We start from the raw sequence: 19,171 nt of genomic DNA on the forward strand, positions 1-19,171 counted from the left end.
TACCACAGCTCAACATCGAGCCGGAAGTTTTTAGCGATGGCGAGTCGGATGGGGATCGCTCGCCTGTCGTTTCATCGCATCCGAAAGCCGAGGGCGGCCTGTTAGTCCTCCGTACTGGTCCACTATCGCCTGTTACAAGCATGACCGAAAGCTCAACATCACCGGATGAACCACCTCCAACGTCCAATGCTGCGAAACGACGGCGGCAAAAGCCTCTCAGCCCAGAATTGTGGGAATCGCACAAGCATGAGATATGCCGACTTTATTTGGACGAAAACAAGCGGCTGAAAGATGTGATGGAGATCATGGCTCGGGAGAAGAATTTTCATGCATCGTATGTGTTCATTTCTGATTTGAGCCGCGCAGCATGGGACCAGCCTTTTGCTGGGAGGTGCTAACTTTTTATAGGCCGAAAATGTACAAGACAAAATTGACGCAGTGGAAGTTCTTCAAGAATAACCGGCAATCAGATGTTGCCAACATACTGTCACTTCAAAAGCGGCGATCTGCCATGGGCAAGGACACCATTGTGCAGCGCAACGGCAAGCTGATCGATGTGCACGGATATATGAAGAGAAAAGGCATCACAGCTGAGGATCTAGCCACGGGCGTCCCAGTGGTTACGGAGACACAAAGCGACCTTCCGCCAACCCTCGACTGTCGCACACCGCCGCCATCACCACCCATGGTGCTTAGTCGAGGAATGACACCAACGGACGACCAAGTCGTACGGGAACTGTTTCACCAGTGGGCTGTTCCCAGGGTGCACATGTATCGGAATGTGGAGCGATGGTTCTTGAATCTCATCGATGACCACAGGGACAGCTCGGCCATGGAGTCCGTACGCTTGCTCAGAGAGTCGTGTTGGCTCTTTTCTCAGGGCAAGCACCAGCAAGCCGGCGAGCTATGCCGCAGCGGTTTTGAGCTTGTTCATCACGTTCTAGAGGAGTCATCGGCACTGAGTTTCTTCGAGCTCATCATCATGGTCCTGCGATACCAGAACGCCGATGTTGCGAAGGAGCTCTGGAAGTACCTGTCAAAGTATGCTGCAACCTGCAGGGACACTAATCACCCATTTCGCCGGGCCCTTACTGCCCTTGCCGATTATTCTCAGAAAAATACGTTCGAGGAAACCTCGCACGTCCTGCGGTGGACACTACAGTGGCCAGCGACCCGGTTTGGAGGCCGACTAGACAGCAGGCGGTTCGACTACAGCGTCTTGCACCCATGGGATCTGATTCCCATGAACTGCGACTATCACCGGTACTACATGTACCTGCATCTCTGGGACAGCGACGATATCCCCAAGGCCACAATTCCCGGCCTCGAGGAGTTCTCGGATGCCGGCTACCTCCGAGCAGATCTCCTGCTCGCATACGGAACCATGGAGGACTGGTATCATGAGAAGATTCCGAGGCTGGCGCACACCATGATTGATGATGATCGGGCGAGTGGCGCGAACTGCATATATCTGCAGTGGGTCTGCCTGTACGCGATTGCCAAATATCACAAAGCCAGTGCGTGGCGCCTGGAGGGTACCATGCGGCGAGACGAGCTAAAGCTGGGCATCTACTACCTGCAGATGGCGGCGGACTTGCAGGCTCGTAACTGGCCACACGGGCGCAATTACCAAGAGACACTGGCGATCCTGGAGCAGTGGAGCAGGGACGCTGGCGACAATGCAACTGCCGACTCCGCGGTTGCGAAACAAAGTGAGATTCACAGCCAGGCTGTCGAGGATGTCTCATAACATTGACCCTGACGTCGAGCTGCTTCGAGGTGGACTTATAAATGCGGGCCACCACGAAAACGCTCGATGTACACGTTTCCTCTCCATAACCCTTCCCTGGAGCGAGCTGCCTCAGCTCGACTTCGAAGCTTGCCAGGGCTTCTGCGGGAGGCGCTCTCAGCCTGCCCTCCCGGGTGGTGGCTGAGTTCCCAGACGGTCGGCCACAGCACGCTGGCTGGAAATTGGCCATGGACATTCTGAAGCCACTAACTCCAGGAGCCGTCCGCACGAGCAGGTCCCACTGAAAGGATCTCGATCGACAGATCCGCAATTGGTCCAAGTGAAGAACGACGTCCACCTCAGTCAGTCTGCAGCATGCCCCATTGCGCATTCTGCGATCTCGGCCAAGCCGAGTCGACATGCCACTGCTGGCACGAGTTGAACACCGTCACGCAGCCAAAATCGTTGCGGCGCGGGACATGATGAACAACTCGGTGATCCTGCAGCTTGGTGCCGCGACGCGGTTGGTGGCGTGTAGGGGCAAGCGGCAAAGTGACGAATATTACGTACTTGGCACAGCTCGTATATGGCAGGAGGATAAAAAAGGGAGAAAATGTGGCCAAGTAACAGCAATAAAAAGTAAAAGATTAAAACCATCATGTTCTCTCACAGCAATGATCTCTGATCAGGACGGTTGCTCCGTGTGCTCTCGTATCAAGCTGGGAGCTGGGTTATGCAGAAATGCCTCATATGCATGAAGCGAGCAGGAGCCCCTCCATGTGCTGCTGCGCTAAGGCAGCCCCTCCAACAAGCTCCAGGTTGGTATCGGTGGAAGGAGTCATACTTTTGGGAAGCTATGGATGATAAGGGTCTTGATAAGTGGCCGCAGCTTGTATCGCAAACAACAACCATTGTCTACCACCCCCCCCCCCCCCCAAAAACAAAAGCCTGTTTCCCTGACAGGTGAAGATCTGGTGACGGACGCCATTGTCTCGACTCTGTATCGTGGACGGCCGAGGCTCTTGACCTGAGCAAGAGACAACCTACCAGCGTCTGGCACGCGACACCACCCCCACCCTTGGACACGACAGACGGCGGTCGACGACTTGCACCTTCACCATGGCGGACGCAATCACGGCCCAGGCCGCCAAGCTTGTGCTTGACGATGTGACGGGCGAGATGGTGTCGACCAACGAGCTCAAGAAGCGAACCAAGAAGCGGGAGAAAAAGGCCGCGAGCGAGGCGGCCAAGGCGAATGCCCCCAAGGAGCCGGCAGCGCCCAAGGCTCCCAAGCCGCCTCGTGCCGAGGAGCCGGTGCTGGACCCGAACGCCATGTTCAAGGTCGGCTTTCTCGACGACGTGTATAAGGAGCGGCCGGTGACGCCCGTGGTGACGCGGTTCCCGCCCGAGCCCAACGGCTTCCTCCACATTGGCCACTCCAAGGCCATCGCCATCAACTTTGGTTTTGCCCGCCACCACGGCGGCAAGTGCTACCTTCGCTACGACGACACCAACCCGGAGGCCGAGGACGAGATCTACTTCACCGCCATCCTCGACATGGTGCGGTGGCTCGGCTTCGAGCCCGTCAAGATTACCTACTCGAGCGACAATTTCCAAAAGCTCTACGACCTCGCCGAGGAGCTCATCAACAAGGGCAAGGCGTACGTCTGCCACTGCAACGACGAAGAGATCAAGGCCCAGCGTGGCGGCGAGAGCCACGGCGCCCGCTTCCGCTGCGCCCACGCCGACCAGACACCCGAGAAGAACCTCGAGGAGTTCCGGGGCATGCGCGACGGCAAGTACAAGCCGCGCGAGGCGTTCCTGCGCATGAAGCAGGACATTACCGACGGCAACCCCCAGATGTGGGATCTCGCGGCGTACCGCGTGCTCGAGAAGCCGCACCACCGCACCGGCTCCACGTGGCGCATCTACCCGACCTACGACTTTACCCACTGCCTGTGCGACAGCTTCGAGGGAATCACGCACTCGCTGTGCACGACCGAGTTCATCCAGAGCCGCGTCAGCTACGAGTGGCTCAACCGCGAGCTGGGCGTCTACGAGCCCATGCAGCGCGAGTACGGCCGCCTGAGCATCCAGGGCACCGTTCTCAGCAAGCGCAAGATCCTCAAGCTCGTCACCGACGGCCACGTCCGCGGCTGGGACGACCCCAGGCTGTACACGCTCATCGGCATCAAGCGCCGCGGCGTGCCCCCCGGCGCCATCCTCGAGTTCGTCAACGAGCTCGGCGTCACCACCGCGCCGTCCGTCATCCAGCTCAAGCGCTTCGACCAGACCATCCGGAGGTACCTCGAGCTCACGGTGCCGCGGCTGCTGCTTGTCCTGGATCCAATCCCCGTCGTCATCGAGGACGCTGAGGAGGCCGAGCTCGACATGCCCTTCTCCCCCAAGGTGCCCGCCATGGGCTCGCGCAAGGTAAATTTCACAAAGACGGTGTACATTGACCGGAGCGACTTCCGCGAGGTCGACAGTAAGGATTACTTCCGGCTGGCGCCCAACAAGACGGTCGGCCTGTACCAGGTGCCGCACCCGATCAAGGCCGTCTCGTACACCAAGGACGAGTCCTCGGGCGAGGTGACGGAGATCCGCGCCGTGTTTGACAAGGAGACCAAGAAGGCCAAGACGTACATCCACTGGGTCGGCGAGGGCGCGCGCAAGTGCGAGGTGCGCATCCACAACTCGCTCTTCAGGTCGGAGAAGCCCGACGACGCCGAGGGCGGGTTCCTCAAGGACCTCAACCCGGAGAGCGAGGTCGTGCACCCGAACGCGCTGATCGAGCGGGAAGGCTTCGACGAGGTGCGCCGGCGCGCTCCCTGGCCTGAGGCCGCGGGCGAGAGCGAGCTCGGCAAGGGCGGGCCTGAGAGCGTGCGGTTCCAGGGCATGCGTGTGGCTTATTTTGTAAGTTATGCTTTTTATTCATCATCATTCTTCTCAGATGGCCGTTTATTCCGAGGGATGATGCGTGCAGCTTTGCTAACATATTCTGCTTCGACACAGGCCATGGATAGCGACAGCACGGACGACAAGATTATCCTGAACCGGATAGTCTCGCTCAAGGAGGACTCGGGCAAGAAGGACTCGGGCAAGAACTAGATGAGTAGAACCTGGCTCGCGAGAATAGAAGTAGCGATGTTACCAAAGTAAAGAGAATAAAAACAGGCCGAAGTTTAACCTCAAGGCTTTATAAAGCTCGGTCTCTCCCCCTTCAAAACGTGAAAAGGAATGAGATTCCGTCCTGGAAGTAATAAGTACAACACATTCTGCTGATGATCAAGTATTCACCATGCTGAAAAAGTACAGAAGGCCTCACGCCGCAGTTGCATGGATATTTCCTCATCCTTGTAACTTGGCCTTCGAAGCCTCGACCTCAACTTTCCACTTGTTACAAAATCCCGTCCAAGGATATCAACTAGACTGTTGCTACCCCTTTGCTATCCCTTTCTTGCCTTCCCTCCCTTCTGCCCAGCTTTCACATCTTGGCAGCCCGTGCCTTCGCGGTGGCCTGCGGGTTCTTGACCGCGTGCTCGTACGCCCAGTCCGTCAGCACGAGGGGCCGCTCCGTTTCAAAGAGGAACACGGTGACGCCGCCGAGCTCGTCACCGACCTTGCGCGGGATTGTCGTGTCGAGCGCCCGCATGGCACGCAGCTCCTGCTGGGCGGGGCCGTGCGTGCTCATCGCGCCATGCAGGCCTGCGGTGAAGGGCAGGAACCTGTTGCTGTTGCTGCTCTTATTGTTGTTGCCACCACCACCACCACCGCCACCACCGGCATTCTGGTTAAAGGGATGCCGCGGGTCCTGGGCGCTCACGATGGGCGCAAAGAACTCCTGCATCGTGTTGCGGTGGAAGTACGGCAGCCACAGCGTCTGCTCGGCGACCATGTACCGGGGCGGGATGACGGCAAAGTCGGCGACGGCGGTGCCCGGGCCGGCGGCGTGGTTGGGCGCGGAGAGCACGGTGAAGAGGCTCGGGTCGTGCTCGTCAAAGAGCAGGTTGCCCATGACGCAGAACTTGGCCAGGTCGTACTTGTACGGGTAGCACGTGCCGTGCCAGCCGGCCACGTCAAAGGGCGTGTGCGGCTGCGTGCAGTGCCAGCGCCGCGTGGCCAGGCGGACGATGATGGTCCACCTGCCGTCGTCCTTGTCGTCCTCCTCTGCTGTGTTGCCGATGTGGTGGTTGTGGTCGTGATGATGATGATGATGAGGCACGGCCCTGCCCTCGACGAGCTCCCCATCAAAGTAGGCCGTGGGTATCTCAAAGTCGCGCGCGTTGGCGAGGCCCGTGGACCCGAGAACGCCCAGGGCAGGCAGCTGGAAGTGGCCCTGGAACAGCTCACAGATGTAGCCCCTGCACGGTCTCTGCTCCCCGACGAGCGCAACCCGGTGCCGCACGCCGCGCGGGATAACGGCAATCTCGTTCTGCCGCACGACCAGGCGCCCCAGCTCGGTCGTGATGTCGAGGCTGCCCGACTGCGGGACCACGAGCAGCTCGCCGTCCAGCGAGGCAAAGGCGTGCCGCGGCGGCATGGACTCGGTCACGCTGAACAGCCACACCGCGATGCCCTCCTTGCGCTGCGGCTCGCCGTTGGCACCCACGAGCTGCTGCCCGTTGATCCAGTGTGTGGCACCGGCGCCGGGCACGGGGACGTCGCCCCACATGACGCTGTTGGGGTTGAGGTGCCTGGGCACGTTGGCCGAGTCCGGGCCGTAGCCGGACGAGACGTCGAGGGGCACGAACTCGCTGTGCTCGAGGGACGGGTTGGCGCGGTAGAGAAATGTCTGCTTGTTCTTGTCGCGGTCCGCGGTGAAGGCGGTGCCGCTGATGCGCTCGGTCCGCAGGTTCAGCGGCGGGATCTGCGGCGAGTTGTTGACCAGCGGGACAGCGCCGGGGAGGGCCTCAGAGCTGTGAGTTGGGGGGGAGATGAGACTGGCGGTTCAGGCAAGAGATGTGCTAAACTGAGAGACCACTTACGAATGGTAGTTGCCAAGGCCATGGAGATAGGTGTAAGGGTCCTTGACTGCAAAGTCCGTGTGAGGCGGCATGGCGACAAGATCACAGGAGTCGCGAAGGATTAGCACGAGATGATGTAGTGGAAGACGCAGAGAAGGGCACCCCTCACCGCAGTGACGCAAAAGCACAGGATGTACGAGGTCGACTTACAGCTGTTGGAGAGCTACTGCAAACTGCCTAAATATGTGCTAGCAGGTATGTCGTCTCCCCGAATTACACGCGGATACAACGATAAGAGCTACAGAGTCTCTCGAGTGAAAAATGACGTGGATACAGCGGAGAGGGCTGCCATTGGACGTATCCTTCCAGATACCGGCAGCATGTCAGCGCTGCCGGTTTGAACTGTCTGCGGGCTCGGTTTCCCAGCCCATCAGCAACAGAATGCGTGCACTCACCTGCCCAGGGCCAAGGCACCAGGCTCCCGAGCAGCTGGTGCTTGCTTAAACCGGCAGTGGAGCTTCCCCGCAGCCGCGGCCTGCTAATCCGGGGTAAACGTCACTCCGGGGCCCCCTGCCGGTACCTCCAAATGCCGCCGCGTTAGGCCCAGGTAACAGCGCACACCTGGCTGTCAAGAAAGTGGTACGCCGTGGCGACCGGCACTTGGAGAGCTGACACTGGCTACAAGAGCGGCAACACAAACCGAGATCCCCCTCACACACGCGGGGTGCTCGATGTAACAGTCGCCGCTGGCCAGGCCGAGGCCGGCAGCCGAGCAGCACAAGCTCCCGCATTCGTCTTGGCCGAGCCACGAGAGTCAACGTCCGGCTCTGCTTATTACCACACAGCCTGGACCATGAAGCTGTTGCAGGGCGTAGACGTCCGGACGACAGCACATCACTTCACGGGCCTCCACAGGGGTTTCCTCAGGCTCCAATCACTTCCAACCATCTCGTCTGCAGCTCGGCTCAAACGCCAGGTCCTGTGCCCTACACCATTAGCACTGCGAGCCTAGAGCTTCGAGCCATCATGGCGTCCTCAGTTGACAAGAACACACCAACCTTCCAGCGAGAGCCAGATGGCACACCAGTCACACAGATCCTGTACCTCGACGTTGACCCGGCGCGCAACCTTGAGGATGAAAGCACCCGCGACGGCAAGCTCTGGGCTGAGATGCTCGACCTCCTCCAGGACAGCCCTGGCTTCAAGCGCTTGTACTGGGGAAGGCGGCTCGAGGAGCCCGAGAAGGTACAGATTCACGTCGGTCAGTATCTGTGGTGGTTCTCATTTGTTCTCAATCATCTAGCTTCACTTATTTGGGGCTTTCCATGGACGTGGATCCCTTGAACGCACGTGCGAATGTTCACGGCCACTTTACTGCCCTTCTTTCGTCCCATGGCGAACATTAGCTACACACCGGAAAGCAAGGATCGTGGGCGCCAAGTTGTGCCCAATATCAACCTCGTCACTTGACACCTCTCATTCTGCCATTGTGTTCAGAACCTGGCCCGCAATCAATATCTTAAAGACTACACAATATGAATATCAACATCGACAGACTCGCAGTGAGCCAGACTGACTCTCTCTGCTCTGTCTCAGTCCGCGACACCATCGATGCCCACCAAACCTTCCTCTCATCACCTTCCTTCCAGCAAGACCTGATAAACAAGATCAGGCGCCTGACTGTCCTCCCTTCCCCATCATCAACTTCTTCCTCACCTCATCCAAAAGACAACGACCACCAACACCACCACAGACCCCCAACATCCCAACTGCCCCTCTCCATCCGCCACGTCTACCTCCACCCATTCACCCAGCCCTCCCCGCTCGGCTCCAGGCCCACGCTTGGCCTGCCCGTCGGCACGGCGATCTACACCGGCGCGACCGAGACCTGGTACGCCGGCGCCTGGCCCCTGTGGACGCACATTGTGCGGCACGTGGACGGCTGCGTGGGCATCGCGGGCGGGCGGGTGGCCGAGCGCGTGGCCGGGCTCGGGGACGGGTTCATGGTGTTTGTGGCGTGGGAGAGCGTGGCCAAGCACGACGCGTACCACGGGACCGGGCACTTTGCTAAGTATGGCGTCGTGCTGGGGCATGGGCATAAGGGGTATGTCGAGTATGGGCATGTTGTGTTCAGGGGGGCGAGGGAGGGGGTTAGAGGGAAGTTGTGAGTTGATGACGGGGGTCGGGTGGGAAGGGGGGCGAATCGGAGTTGTTGTTGTCGGGGTTGGGTTTTGAAGAGGACAACAGGAAATGTTGCGAGCAATGGATATCAGATTCTCTACATGAGGCGGTGGTGGTGGTGGTGGTGGCTTGTGCGGTATCTGTGCTGTCATTGCTATTCACAGCAAAGACAACTCTGTTCACAGACGAGGCTGGTGATTCACAAGAGTATCTCCGTGGTCTTGGAAATGAATTGTTGTCCTAAGGTCTGACATGTCCGTCTCGATCTTTCGATGTGCGTGAAGCACTGTAAGTTGTCCTCTCCCCTTTTCATAGCTCGCGAAAGATGTCGTGCAAGCTGGCTTCCGGATTCTTGCAAGCCTAAGTTCTGCTGGTTCTGGCACAGATGTTCTGAAACCAGCTTTCGCGAACTGCAACGTAAAATAGTTACGACGGAAACCTTGTGGGGATGAAGGGTCATTCACCGACTGCAACTTTCTGGACGCAGTCAACTCTGTCGCCACCGTCTCGTTCTTGCTGTCCGTCGTAGCTCGCTCGTCCCTACCAGCCAATAACGCACACTAAGCAGCACATCATGGTCACCACTCCTAGCTCAGTCGCAGAGCCGTAATCGTCTAACAACACCCCCAGAGAGCTATTCACTCTATTTGAAACCTCCACTAGTACTTGACACAATGACAGCAACAGGGATCTTCCCCGGAACGACCAGCGACAATGGCATTGATTTATCGCTCCGCCATCCCGCTAAATTGATCCACTGGCCCTTAGGGCGGGTGAAGCGCTAGGGGGAAGGGAGCCGCAATCTTGAAATTGTCAAAGCGGTCTCGGCCCACACACATCACCACCATCTGGGTCTCGACTGCTGACTAGCGCGCAGACAGACTGTCCGGCGTTTCGGGAGCCTCTACACAAGTTAGCACCCCCAATTAGCTCCCGGAAGGTAAGATCTCCTTGCCAACGTCCCGCTGGGAGGACCCAAGGATCTGGACAAAGAGTCGCAGGGTTCATGAGTGGCAGGGAATTGCCCAGTTGGGAAATATGTCTGCGCCTGCTGCCGTGGGCCCGAGTGGTTGGTAATGGCTGACCGTTACCTTTCAGCATTGCTTCTGTGTTGCAGATGATGTGCCTTTTCATTTTGCGCTCGTGTTTCAGACAAAATGCGCAGTCTTGAGGCGCTGTGCTCAAGTCTTCCCCATGGAATGGTTAATTAACGTATACTTTCGGCAGAGGTGACCAGATTCCGACCGGCAAGAGCAGCAAGGGTTCCCGAGGTGGTCTACCTGGGAGACATGACGCACGTAGGAGCGGCGACACGGCAGTAGTTCTCGAGTGTTTAGAGCCTCAGACGTATAATCGCGGTAGCGCTTACGGGTGATGAATTTCTGACAACATCGGGTCTCGTAGCCTCTGAACCAAGTTCGGCACCGAGACGATGCGTGTGTCAGGGGCTCGGGTGATGTCGGCATTGGCTCGCCTGATATCAACATTGGCTCGCATGATTATCAATATGGGCTTGCATGACAATCAACATGGATGACAGCATGGAACAATCATACGCAGGGGCGAGATGTGCAGTGCTTTTCGAGTTCAACAAGCCAGACGAGTCAGGAGACGGACCGGCGTAGCTCCAGACACGGCAAGCCGTGGCAGCGGCGGGACGGCAGGCAATTAGTGAACCACAGCACTGGACTGCTGACTCCGGTAGGGCGGCCCAGCGGGTAAAGTCCAGCTACGGGGTTCGCCCCAGGAAGCCAATCACGGCGCCCGCAGCGAGAACTGCGTGCCCCAAAACGGCAGCCAATTTTGCGTTCGTCGGCCCCGGCCTGATTTCAACGACACTAACTCCCGGCATCATGGTTCTCGGGAACGGCACAAGACATTGCTGGGCGGTTGCGCAGAGCACAGCCCCGTATCTATTTCTCTTGGCCCTGCATGATGGCGTGCACCGCTGCAAGTCCTTTATCGTTGTCATCTTGTCTCATTGGACAGTTGCGTCGTCTCTCTGCACGGCCTTTCTGTCAATAGCGTCGGTTCCGTGGCCACTCGGCCGAAAGACTCAAGGTCTTGCTGCTCGAGGGCGAGCTTGTATAGGTCTCACCTCGCGCAGATGTACCTCCGACAGTGATTCGAGTCATGCAAGGATATGAACCTTCCCAGTGTTCACCGCCTACCTGGCTGTTCAATGTTGAGACGAGTTCACGAAACACGACGATTCTCCTTCTGTCCAGTTTGCTCACAGAAGCACCACCTTACAGCTATCTATTAGTGCCGGGCCTACCATAACTACATAGACGGCACCAGGGACAACTCTGCAACCTACGGCCGCGGCTGGCATTTGACCTTTGTGCAGCTGCCAAAACCAGGCATGCGTTCATGCATCCGGGAGACCGGCACGGCTGGTGCTCTACCTACACCCTCGACCAGCACAAGATTCACATCATACTATCACGAAGAGCACGAGCTGGCCTATGGGACAACCTTCCGTTGGTCTCATCCCCATCACCACATTGCCCCGGCGCCCACGCAAATATTCCACCTGCAACAAAAGAAACAACTCGCCACCACGACTAGTCACACATCATCCGACCCCCATTTCCCTTGTTCATTGTCACATATGGTCTGATTTTTCAAAACCCCGAAAGAATAAGAAAAAAGAAAAAAGAAAAAGAAACTACCGACACAAAATACTCAGCGGCCCGCCACTTCTCGGGCGTCTCAACCGCCACCCGAGGCGAAGTGTCACGGCACAGGACCCTCGCGGTGTGCAAGCTGGCCGCCGGCGTTGCGAATCATAGCAAATTATCGCATCCCCCCCCCCCCTTCCCCCCAAGCTCTACCTGACAGATCCGCAAGTTTTTGCCCTCTGCCGTGTTCTTCCGCCTCGTCCTCCTCGCCCGCATAGCAACCGTTGCCGCCATGGAGCTAAGCCAAAGTCGGACACTAAGCCCTCGGCACGCTGCTGAAGACTTGGTTCTGCCGTCGAACTGTGGTTGAACGGGTGGATTACCGGGGGGGGGGGGGAGTAGCTGCTGCACTTGATCAATGCCGTGTGTCCTCACAGCTGGGGGCTGGGGTTGAGGAGAATTATCTAATTAGCGGTCTTTTTCTTTTCCACTTTATTGCGCCGCTCGCCTGATGTTGTCATTAGTGGTTTATGGTCATGATGATCAACTCGGTGACAAGAGGTCAACTGCAGATTGGGCACAACGCATGATAGACTTTTTAGTCGATATCCGAGCATCCTGACACGAACAAATGAACAAACTGTGCTACAGCTACGAGTTGCCAGGACGTTTGTGCCTTGACCAACAAAAGTCGCTAAGCCACTACAAAGAGCTTCTAAGACCAAGTTGCCAAGAGTCTTTGCAACCCCCACCTCCCTGACTTACTCACCCTGCGATGCGCCCAAAAATGCAAAAAGAGCGGAATTGTATGCCAAGTCGCAGATCACATTGAGAATTGTATCTTGCACGAAGCACAAAAATCCCCCAATGACAATTATATCTCGAAGCCTGAGCCAGTGACCAAGTAGATGCATTGACTCGGGGTGACGTGACAAGTTGGGCTGCTGTGTCTTTCCATGAAAGCTCACGAGCGGCGTTGAAACGCTGACTAAGCATACATTGCCCTGGCTGGCGCAGAGGACCTCAACACCATAACAGGCAAAACAACGGTGGGAATGTCCCGGAAATGGAATTTCTAGATCCGCTGACAGGGTTTCCGGTCTCATGCGCACAGCATTTCATTTTGAGACACGGTTCATGCAGGCAGCCGGCCGTAGAACTGCTCGCTCGCTTGGTTTGACAATCGCCATGCACCCCACACGCGAAAATGTCTCGAACCATCAGACTGGTCACCCACGCACTCACTTAATAGAGAACGCACGCCTCCTTTGTGCTTCAGGGTGAATCAGTAATCTTGCGGGCGGGTGCTCACGCCGCTGGGGCCGGCCGTCCATCCGTCCGTCCGTCCGTCCGCCGCATGTCCGTGAGGGCCCCGCCGGCCTTCCCCTATTCATGCGGGCGGATAAGCAATCCGGCCAGCCTTATGGAGGAGTTTGCTGATCATTCATGACGATAAGTGCTCGCCTGGACGTTTAGGAGTGAGACTTGCAGTGGTGCGGCCTAGCAGTCTGTGCAGTTGGGGAATGTCTTGGACCTTTACCTCGTTTTGTCAGGGGGTTGTTATGCGGCGTCCTGGACGACTCGATCGTCATAAAGCAACACACAACACAGTGTGTTCGAGTGTTTGCTGGTGTGCCTCCAGTGTTGGATAAGCGCGCGTCAAACTCGTTTCGTTTCGCCGAGCGTCCCGGTTGACGGATTAAGCCATGCTAAATCGGTCTTGTTCTTGCGCTGGTCCGGTGTGGCAGATTGCTCAATCAGGCGAGGCAATGCTTGATGCCTGCTTATATCCCAGAGGCATATAGAGCGCATGCCACGCAATTTCGTGCGCGGCATTTCTCCTTATGTCACATGCAATTATGACTTTGCGATCTGGGTCAACTGCCAGTGGCAGTCAAGTGGGTGGCCATGTCGTGGCTACGACATACCTGGCTAGCTCCAAGAGCACGGTGTTTGCCTCCTCTCAAGTCTTTGGGCGCATGAAGCAGCATGGAATTTCGCCCTTGGACCAGTTGAGCAGCCGAGCCTTGATTTGGATTGCTCTACAGGGGTCCGGCAGTCTAGGCAGGGACAGGGGTATCAAAGAAATCTTAGGGACCCTGCACCCGGGCAAGTCCCAGCACAGACACAGTGCTGCGGCTGAGCATCGTCTGATTTACATTACCTTGTCCTGTTTGCATCATGTCGATGTCAGGGAGAGTTTGCCGCGGCCAACTTGGACATACCATAGACAGGCTGTCTTGCGTGAAACGACACGAAGGGTCCTGAACTCTTACCGAGGCGGGCAGTGCAAATCAAGGTTTTTCTTCAGGTCGAGCATCAGGCGCAACCAACCAACAAAATGGCGACCCAGTTGCCTGGTCTCCCCTGCCGCCGGCAGAAACTTCCGATTTAGAGCGCTGGGTCCACGCATGCCAGAATGGAAGGAGGACAGCCCACGACATCTAGAAAAGGAAGAGCCAGACATTTTGAAGCGACGGCGTGCGTGCAGAAACCGAAGCGGGCTAGTCAGCTCTCCTGCTCGCGGGGCGAGCTGAACTCCTTTGTCGAAGCGTACCGCTGCCACCCCCCCCTTCGTGGCACATGTGTCAAGCAGTGCTGGCCCTGTCAAGACGAAAGGCCCCTGCCGGGGGTCCATCCGAAGCCCAGCCGAGGCCCTGCGCTGGGCCAACTCAAATCGCGAGAGCGGAGAGGCATATATATTCTAGCATTGGTATTGGTCGCCGCCGAAACGCAGAGCGGCTGAATTAGGGACGGTCTGACCGAGGTCATATTGTGGCAGCTGCGTGACACAAGTTGGTGGTCGGGGATGGGACGACGGTAACGCGGTTGATGTTACATGCGCAATGCTGGCTGTGACGACAGGACGGCATGCCACTCTGACAGATGCCGTGGGGCTGGTTTGGAGGAGCTGTCAGGAGGTGCCGTGGTGTCAGCTTGAGACCGACTGGGGAGGAGACCCACGAGCGCGGAGATCAGCGCACACAGAGACGTGAGGCCAGTCGGCCGAGCGATGAGAGCAGCAGCGGACAGACCAAAATGTTCCTTGGAAATAGGGATCCCGGTGTGAGTTCGTGATGGGATTGGAGGGGAAAACAATAAAGGCGAGCAGGGGTTGAGGAAGCGAGTCAGAAGAAGAGGAGGGACGCCACCCGCCGCCCGAGCAAGGTCATCACTCACCCACCAGACCGGGTCGGCATGCCCAGCTACTTGCCTCGTTGGGTGCGTGTATACATACATACATGCATGCACGCAGTCATGGGCTCGTCCACCTGAAGAATGTTGGGCGCGGCCCAAAACGAGAGAGAGTGTCACAGAGAGTTGCCGTCATGTTGGCGTCGTCGTCGCCGTCGAGGCTGCCGTTGGTTGGCGTTGGGGGCTAGGTTTACGTTGCGCGCCGTCCCGCCGGGATTAGGTGAGGGAGACGAGAGCGCAAGCGCAACCTAAATGGATGGAGCAGGGCGAGGCTAGCGCAGCTGGATGCCATGTTTGCCATGTGGTCATCTCGTGGCAGGCGGCAGGTTCTGGGAAGCTGGGCCGTGGAGCTGATGAAGATGAAGCTGCTAATGATGACGATTGCGGGCAGGCGTAATTGCATGAGTAAGCGTACCTTAAGGTAAGGAGGTAAGTCTGGTATCCTGATATAGATGTGCGTTCACAAGCCCGTCCAAAGTTGGGGTTGTTCGTGCCTGCCAGCCAGGGAGTCCCTGCCAGTGCCCGCAACGAGCAGCGAATGGTGATTGTGCAGGCCATCAATGTGGGCAAGCGACTCGCGTGCATCGGCAGTGCATATTGCGTGCAAGCAGTCGGGTGTGCGTGCGTGTGCATGCAGCCAATCTGTACCTGCAGCTGCCTGCCCTGCCTGCCTGTTTGCTTCTGCCACACCCTCCATCACCCACCATCACCACATCCTCACATCTGCCATCCCAGCTCTCTATCCGAGGCCACGCCGACGACACACAGCCTCGTCCGTGACGCCCACTGTGTGAAGCAAACTGCCGCCGGCAGAGACGCGGATGTCGCTGCTGCTTGCTTCATGGTCCGCCACCACAGCACTGGCCAGACAATCCCATCGTACTGTATTCATCCCATCGCCACGGTCTTTCTCTCGTCTCGCCTCCCGGGACATTGCTTCTCCACCATGCCGCGCCAGATCCCTGCCTGGGCCTCCCACACCCATGCCGGCCCCTCTCCACCACCGCTGCTCAAGCTCTGCCACCGGCGCCGTCCTAGCCCGCCGCCTGCCCCCCCTGCCCATGCATGCAGGCTGTCCCAAGGGTGCTCGCTAGAGCTGCCCCCAAACACGGGCCACACGCCATCCCAACGGCCGCCAGCAGGTCCGTCGCCAGTGGAGAGCGCGGAGATGGGCTCAACCGCTTCCCAGCGCCTTAGTTATGCTCATGCTCGAATGCCAGCCATGGCCGCGCGGCGAGGAACCTCCCGCCGTCGTCGTCGAGCCACCATGGAGTCCGGTCCATCCCAAGGCACAATCGCTCTCGAGGTCGCGGGCTGTCCCTGACGTCCGAGGCGTCGGCTTGGCCCTCCTGCTGTTCCCTCGCAATCCTGGTCGTGCATTGTCATCATCGTCGCCAATCTTGCCAGCTTTGATACTGCCCGGCTCTTCCCCGTCACCGTACCGGCGCACACGCCGCTTCTCCAAGGCTAATTCAGCTAAGGGGGACAGGGGGGTACGAGTCGGCACGTTGGCCGCCACTAGACAGGACCCCGGCCTCACGATTGCCTTTTGTCTGATACTTTTCTCCGGAATCTACTATAACCAGCCCGGCTTGCCCCCTCCTGCCATGAGCTAGGATCCCCTCTTGCTTTTTCACCCTGCTTGCCTGCTCCGTCCTCTGCTTCATCCAACGTCGACGGCATCGCAAAATCGACTTGTCGACTGTTCACTCGCTTGAACAAGATGGACAGCTGCCTCGCACCCGTCACCGGCTTCTGGCGCCGCTGGTGGACGAAACCAGGCCGCCTATTTCGCCGCACCACCACCACCCGCTCAGTTTTTGACCAGCTACGCGGCAAGACGCTCCTGATCCCTGATCTCAAGCCAATCTACTCGCGCTGGGAGAGCGGCCTCAACCCTGGCTATGAGCGGCTCTCGAATTTGATCGACGAAGCAATCGATGATTATGTGGTGGACGAGAAGCAGCGCCTCAAGACCCGGGCCATCAACCTTGCTTGGTTCGTTTCTGCGTAAGTTGACCTCCCATCCGACTTTGGCGAGGCGTATGAGTTCTGCACTTGATCGAGCTGGCTTCTTTCTTGGGCGACGACATACCGACGTCCACCCCCCTTATACGGATTCCTGCTAATAGTCACCTTGCAGGACATATCCGAACGCCGGTTGGGAGCAGCTCAAGACTATGGGTCTGCTAGCTCTCATGCTTTTCGTGTTTGACGACGCCATAGATAAGGAGATCGAACCCGGAAAAGTCGACTTTGCCTCCGACTTTGAGGCTGCCTCCGTATTCCGCGAGGAGTGCATCAGCTACGCACGAGCACAGCTTGGGGTTAGCCCAGATACGAAATCCGTCCCGCCGCCCCCCGAGTTCGCTGGATTTGGAGCTTTCACCGAACTGTTGCTAGCCACGTGCCCGCCCGGCCAAATTGATATGACGAAACTTGCCGATCGAGTACAGCATTTCATCGAAGCCCACGCGACCGAACAAAAGCATCGTCTTTCCGGTAGACTTGCAAGTGTACAGGAGTACTGGAAATTTCGTCATGGAGTGGGCGCCGTCTACGTCTTCTGCGCTGTACACCCATACATGGCCAATGTCAGCTTGCCGGATGAGTTGGTGTGGTCACCAGAGGTTGAGATCATGTCCTTGGAGACCAGCACGCAGCCTATCATGTAAGTCGATTGGTCAATTTCCGGTCCCTTTGCAACATGCGTGGTTCAGGGACCAAACAGGACACAGACTAACCTGTGTGTGTTGAACAGCTGTAATGATCTCTACTCGTTGAAGAAAGAAATTGTAAGGACAAACCGCGCCGCCGATCAAAGGTGTAGAATTGACCAAGGTTACAGGACGAGGAGACACCTGCAAATCTCATTCCCATCATGCTCGCCAGTACCGATATGAGCCTCGAGGAAATCATTGCCGATCTGGTGGGACAAATGGACGCCTCAGCGAAACGCTTCGACGATGCAGTGAACGCGCTTCGGGTGAAGGCGCAAAAGTACGACCAGGCGACACAAGAAAACCTTGAGCACTTCATAAAGACGTTTGAAAGCTTCCAGACTGGATGCTTCCGCTTCTATATGAAGTCGCGGCGATTCGGCATCAAGCAATACGAGCAGGCCGATGGTAGCTTCCTGATCCCTCTCTGACGACGACTCTCGACGAAGATCTGATTACGATTATGACGCTGCACCACTCCTTTATTCGCTACTGGTCTTCCTCGCTGCACTTTTCGACCGCGTGTAACACGGCGCTGTTTCTCTCCCTTGATAGATGGGGTCTCTTGTGGTCCTGCCGAAAAGCATAACCATACTGGCACCCTCTGCCCTTCTCTTCCAGTCATTCCCTATCTGTTTTGAGCACAACATAAAATACCCCCTTCTCCTTTCTCAACACATAGTTGGCATTTTCCTCTGCGGCATTGTACATATATATCCTTGGGACACACGGGGGTGGAGAATCTTGCTTTAGCATGCACTTTGTCATAGCGACTCATTCTCGCAATCACTTGTTTCGGTTGGTTGGCGACAACCAGACCCAGCGCGCACCGTGTTTACGTTGGCGTGAGCGTCACCTTGCTCAAACCAGAATATAAGTTCTTGCCCTGCCGCTGACTGGCAATACCCAACGGACCGTTGTGTAATGGCCGAGTGATGCGATGACCATTCCTAATGCCGGGAAGAGATGGAGCTGGCATACGTGCCAACGAGTCTTTCCCCTTTTGTTGTAAGCATTACCGCCGACCGCACAACTCCGGAATCGCACCATCAGCCACGTGGAAGAGGCCGTCGAGGAACAGTGTAAGTGCTTTTAGGGCAATCCCGGTTCTCGTCGGGCTCACAGTGCCCACGCAAGGGTTTCCATCATTGATCAGAAAGGCCGCCGCCCCACCGTGGTTAATACTAATTACCAGCAACATGATGTGTTGTGAGCTGCCACTTACTTTTACCCAATACAACGGACGCGGAGCAGATATAGAGAGATGCCCTCGGACGTACGGACTTCCACCGAGTGAAGCAGGAAGGCGGAATGTTATATATATATATGGATTTTAGAGGAAGAAGATCCTGGAAGTGCTGTCCTGGTTCAACTCGGTTCTGAGACTCCGCGCTGTGTGCATGTAAAGCGTGTTGGCTACGTGGGCAGGGAAAGTGGGGGGGGGGGAAGCGAATTGATGTCGTCGGCTCGGGAGGCTTTTCAAGTGAAGGCGAGGAAGTGAGCGGGTCGGGGGGGGGGGGGGGGGGGGGCTGGCTTGAAGTCCGCGGATCGGAGCCAGCCAGCCAGCCGGACTGGTGGGCTAAAAGTTGTCAGTTGGGGGTTTTGGTTTCTGCCCCTTTTTCCCAGCTATAAAGTGCTCACTTTGATGCTTCCGTTTGTGGGGTAGTAGAGGGCTGGCAGTGATGAGAATCCGGCCAAGCCAATGGCGTCTGGATTGTAATACGATGCGGAAGCCATCTCGAGGTTGTTGTCCAC

General features: G+C 57.3%; 5 protein-coding genes across 5 annotated transcripts; 4 read left to right on the forward strand and 1 right to left on the reverse strand.

The window, feature by feature from the left end:
- Positions 1-100: 100 nt before the first annotated feature.
- B0I36DRAFT_97442 (uncharacterized protein) lies at positions 101-1,921 on the forward strand. Its single transcript, XM_046163676.1, has one exon. The coding sequence runs from the start codon at positions 368-370 to the stop codon at positions 1,748-1,750; it is 1,383 nt and encodes a 460-aa protein (XP_046015957.1). The 5' UTR covers positions 101-367; the 3' UTR covers positions 1,751-1,921.
- Positions 1,922-2,848: 927 nt separating this feature from the next.
- Positions 2,849-4,840, forward strand: B0I36DRAFT_238315 (glutaminyl-tRNA synthetase; the record flags this gene model as incomplete). The annotated part of the gene is made up of 2 exons (XM_046149600.1): positions 2,849-4,645; positions 4,745-4,840. The coding sequence occupies 2 exons, from the start codon at positions 2,849-2,851 to the stop codon at positions 4,838-4,840; spliced, it is 1,893 nt and encodes a 630-aa protein (XP_046015958.1).
- A 95-nt stretch (positions 4,841-4,935) lies between these two features.
- On the reverse strand, positions 4,936-6,999 carry B0I36DRAFT_97448 (Homogentisate 1,2-dioxygenase). Its single transcript, XM_046163677.1, has 2 exons — positions 6,718-6,999; positions 4,936-6,648 (listed from the first exon to the last, which is right to left on the reverse strand). Exons 1-2 carry the CDS (start codon positions 6,786-6,788, stop codon positions 5,217-5,219), a joined length of 1,503 nt encoding a protein of 500 aa, XP_046015959.1. The 5' UTR covers positions 6,789-6,999; the 3' UTR covers positions 4,936-5,216.
- A 383-nt stretch (positions 7,000-7,382) lies between these two features.
- Positions 7,383-8,864, forward strand: B0I36DRAFT_382491 (uncharacterized protein; the record flags this gene model as incomplete). The annotated part of the gene is made up of 2 exons (XM_046160916.1): positions 7,383-7,957; positions 8,293-8,864. Exons 1-2 carry the CDS (start codon positions 7,723-7,725, stop codon positions 8,862-8,864), a joined length of 807 nt encoding a protein of 268 aa, XP_046015960.1. The 5' UTR covers positions 7,383-7,722.
- Positions 8,865-15,921: 7,057 nt separating this feature from the next.
- B0I36DRAFT_319239 (isoprenoid synthase domain-containing protein) lies at positions 15,922-18,329 on the forward strand. The gene is made up of 4 exons (XM_046153381.1): positions 15,922-16,706; positions 16,840-17,367; positions 17,458-17,491; positions 17,545-18,329. The coding sequence occupies exons 1-4, from the start codon at positions 16,420-16,422 to the stop codon at positions 17,845-17,847; spliced, it is 1,152 nt and encodes a 383-aa protein (XP_046015961.1). The 5' UTR covers positions 15,922-16,419; the 3' UTR covers positions 17,848-18,329.
- Positions 18,330-19,171: the final 842 nt, after the last annotated feature.

This window comes from Microdochium trichocladiopsis, assembly GCF_020744255.1.
Source record: "Microdochium trichocladiopsis strain MPI-CAGE-CH-0230 chromosome Unknown B0I36scaffold_3, whole genome shotgun sequence".
NCBI lineage: Eukaryota > Fungi > Ascomycota > Sordariomycetes > Xylariales > Microdochiaceae > Microdochium > Microdochium trichocladiopsis.